The following is a 4,301-nucleotide window of genomic DNA, read 5'->3' as shown; positions in this document are numbered from 1 at the left end:
CATGTGTTGAGAATCGTTCACTCTAGTCTAAGTGATTCTAAGGATACTTTAGAAAGTTGTGAAGAAATTTGAAGATTGATTCAGTTTCTTGGTGATACCCTGCGACAGAAAAGATTCAAGGGTTAGAGAAAAAAGAAAGACTTATTCATTCCGCTGTACATAATGTAAGTGTTCTTATCATTATCTTTGTTAAAATTCAATTATAAAAACATGTTCTAAGTTTTCTTATATTAATTTGTTTAATATATGATTTACATGAAAATAAATAAGATCTTGTATAAGTATTTCCAACAGATTAACACTGCACATCACCTTTCAGCACCTCCAATTCTTTTGGAATTTGCTGAAAATCATAACGGACCTCAAAAATCTCGCTACGAAAATCAGACTGAATCGACTCCAAACAATCATCTAATTCAACCTGCACATCATTCTTCTTAGGCCCCATTGAGGATCGAAGTCTCTGATACCACTTTGATAGGAATGACATATTAAATGGTTAGCAACAGGGAAAAAAAAATACAACTAGAAAAATGATAGACAAACAGCCACTATATTAGGAAAATAATAGGAGTTCGAGAGCCTATTTCTCTACAAAGATTTTACAATTCACACCAAAATTCTCCACACACTAATCTTAGTCTATTCATTATTTATTTCCTCACAATCTAGGTGGTACACACAATAGCCATGCACCCCCAATTACATAACCTGAATACGTGCCTAGGAATAAGCATTATAACTAACTCTCTGTAGCACCGTTCTTGCCTGACTTGTCATCCTTTTCAATGGCTGACCTGGCATCCTTCTCTTGCTTAGTCCTCCTACGTGCCTACGTGCGTATGTGTACGCGAGTGGAGGCCTATCGATATCTCGACTTTCGTAATGGATGTTTTACATCAATGATTGGTATTTAGTAAAAATAAAAAGAAAACCACATATTAGTCCTCTGGTTTTGGTCAATGGTCTACTCTCATTCATACTTTTATGAAACCCTGCACCAGCAATGTTCCTTGTTCAAACTGCTAGTAATATGTATTTTCTTATTTGAAAATTACAATTTAGATACAAAAATGTTACAGTGGTTTTTTTTTTTTTTTTTTTTAACTTCTGAAATAGTCAGCAAGAAGAAATGAAAAACAAAATTACTACCTACTACCAGTAATCTTTGCATGAGCATTGCCCCCTTGAAAAGCAATGAAAACCAGAAGTGTCCCTAACAAAAATGTCTCTCCCACTAACAATAGACACATATTTGAAAAATGAATGACAGTCTCCACATAGAACTATATTCTTAACAATTCGAACAGGTTTTCCTGGCTTGGTTATCAGGATTCCATAGGTTGCAGCAAGTTTCGCACTGTGATGGAACAAGAAATTCTTCTTCTGATGCTCTTCTACTTCATGAAGAACAAAGCTTGTGTCAGGCTCATAACCAGCTTTCAAGCATTCTAAGATCAGTAGTTCTAGTGCACTGTGTATATCTTTCGCTTGGGGATGAGATTTATCTCGTGCGTAAAATGAATGGATCTTGTTCTGATGAACAATCCAACTTTGCCCTGGCTGCTTTTTGAACCCCTTTACTCTCATATCCTCCCTAACCATTTCAGAGCAATGCCATCTCCCAGATGCAGAATACAAATTTGAAACGAGTATGAAGGTAGAAGGGTCTTTAGGATTCATGGAAAGTATCTGTTTTGCGATGCGTTTTTCCATTCTCCTGTTCAAATGGATTCTGCTACTGTCAAGCAAAGCTCGCCAAACTGAAACGTCTGGCTCAAATGGGAGCTTACTAATTATTTCCTCTGCTTCTTCCAATAGACCCCAGTAACCTAAAACTCCAACAAAAGAGGCAATGTGATCTGAGGTTGGCTCAACATCATAACGTGTTTTCAATGAGTAAAACAAACTACGGCAACTATCAACTAAATTGGAGTCGGTGTGTCTATAAGCTGAAATGACTAAATTAACAGTGATATTGTCTGGCTTTATTCTTGTCTTCTCCAACTCTGAGCAGACAGCTAAGGCCCTATCACCCTGTCTATGTAGAAGAAGACCAGCAATCAGACCATTCCATGAAACAACATTACGTTTAGCCATGGATGTGAATGCCTTGATTGCATCCTCCATGTTCCAGCACTTGGCGTACATGCTAACTGTGGCATTTCCTACCTCTAAATCAGACATTAAGCCAGATTTAAGAGCAAGGCAATGGATTTGCTTTCCCATTTCATCAAATCCTAAACTTCCACAAAGACCAATGACTGAAGCAAAAGCAACCTTGTCCAAAACCATGGTTCCTTCTGATTGACTATGGTGGAAAAGTGAAATGGCCTCCTCTAGTTGTCCATTTCGAGCATACCCACACATCAGCGATGTCAAGATTATTGAGCTGTCCCTATCAACTGGCCACTGATTAACCATTTTCGTGGCATCTGACATCCTACTGCACCTCGTACACATATCAAGCAATGCTGATTCAATACAAGCATTTGACCCACAACCAGACTTAACAACGAACCCATGAATCTGTTCACTGATTCTAGAATGCCCAAGCAACCCACAAGCATAAACAACACTAGTCAACGTGAAATCTGTCAACTCTAAACAATTCTTCACCATACTTATGAATAAATTCAATGCCCTCAACCCTTCACCATTTTTACAAAATCCTGCCAAAAGAGCATTGTAAGAAATAGAGTTCCTCTCCGGCATCTTTTTGAATGTCTCGAAAGCTAAATCCGTCAGCCCAAATTCCATGTAGGCAGTGATCATTTCAGTCCATGTTATGATATCTGTAACTGGCATTTTCTCAAACAAAAGCGTCACATATTTTACACTTCCGCACTTGGTATAGAACCCAATAAGTGCATTACTAACACTTAAATTGTCTTCTAATCCACACTTGATTGCATGCGCATGAACTTCTTGGCCTTCAGCCAAAGCATTACTACCCGCACAAGCAGTCAAAAGAGTAGAAACAGTGAAATGGTCAACTCCAAGGCTATTATTTTTCTGCATCTCACGGAACAACTCAAATGCTTTATCATACATGGACTCCTTCACTGCGCTCGATATAGTAGTATTCCAAGTTGCGAGGTCTCTGTGAGGCAATTTGTCAAACAGGTTGAGTACAAAATCCAAACAGCCACACTTACCATACAAACCCATTAATGCATTTGAAACAAAAACACAATCCAAGTGGCCCATTTTAACCGCCAACGCATGAACTTGAAATCCCAATTCCAAATTCAAAACCCGAATACAAGCAGTTAAAATTGCCACAAAACCATACTCGTTAGGTTCAATACCTGAATTCCTCATCCGAAAGAAGAGCTTCACCGCTTCATCTTCACGACCCGACTTGGAAAACCCAGAAACCAAAGCAGTGTATGACACTATATCGGGACAAGAGAGGCTCATAAAGACTTTGTAAGCCTCGGAAACAAAACCCAATTTAATATAAGCCGCAATGAGAGCATTACCCAGATGGGTATCTTCTTCAAACTTGAAAAAGGAGGCATGAACCGCCTTGGCGAGCTCAACATCACCGGAACGAACTGAAAGTCGAAGCAAATCGAATAAAACGCTAACATCATAATCCTCCGGTCGTTGTGGCGGAGGAGAAGAAGAGGAAGAAGAATAGGTAGAAGAGCAGCCATGTATACTCTCCGAATTGAAAAGAGGTTGTCGTTTAAGGTCAAACGACTCGTAACAAAGCAAGGATTGCGTGGGAGAGTTGGAGAAGAAGACAAGGTTGTTGTGGTGTTGACGAGGTCTGTGTTTAGTGGGAAAAAGTGGGAGACTAGATATAACCGAAGACGAAGAAGAAGAAGAAGCAACCGATAGCGGAAGAGGAGGAGCAACCGTAGCCATATATTCCAAAGCCGCCCACACGTACATAGTTAAACACTGTGCTTAGCTTCTCAAACAACTCGAGCGCTTTTCAAGCTTTATATTTTTATTTTTTTTATCCAAAATTTTCAAATTGAATGTTTTAGCTACAGTTGATCATGAAACCGCACAGACCCCATCATAATTTGTAATTCGGAATCTTTTGCGTTCCTTTGCACTTTTGCCAAAATTTGTTGCAAAATGCTGTTTAAGGTTTCGAATCTTATAAATGTCGTTTAAATCGCTAAGTAGTATCATTATATATATATATATATATATATTATTTTATTTTTCTATTTTATTATATTTTAACTTAATGCAGATAACTCTTCTATATAGTGTTAATAATATAAATTTTTTGTTTTAATTTTTTTATTTTTTTAATGTTAATTTTAACATAATATTTT

At 37.8% G+C, this 4,301-nt stretch overlaps 1 protein-coding gene across 1 annotated transcript; it reads right to left on the bottom strand.

Moving 5' to 3' along the window:
• Positions 1–532: 532 nt before the first annotated feature.
• LOC133831241 (pentatricopeptide repeat-containing protein At5g03800) lies at positions 533–4,083 on the bottom strand. Its single transcript, XM_062261472.1, has one exon. It carries the CDS (start codon positions 3,901–3,903, stop codon positions 1,156–1,158), a length of 2,748 nt encoding a protein of 915 aa, XP_062117456.1. The 5' UTR covers positions 3,904–4,083; the 3' UTR covers positions 533–1,155.
• Between the last annotated feature and the right edge of the window lie 218 nt (positions 4,084–4,301).

Source organism: Humulus lupulus, chromosome 4 (assembly GCF_963169125.1).
Source record: "Humulus lupulus chromosome 4, drHumLupu1.1, whole genome shotgun sequence".
Taxonomy (NCBI): Eukaryota; Viridiplantae; Streptophyta; class Magnoliopsida; order Rosales; family Cannabaceae; genus Humulus; species Humulus lupulus.
This window is presented reverse-complemented; position numbering and strand designations above follow the sequence as displayed.

What these genes read in the sequence shown, in the direction of transcription:
- LOC133831241 (XM_062261472.1), bottom strand. Translation starts at nt 3,903, where the DNA reads ATGTACGTGTGGGCGGCTTTGGAATATATGGCTACGGTTGCTCCTCCT.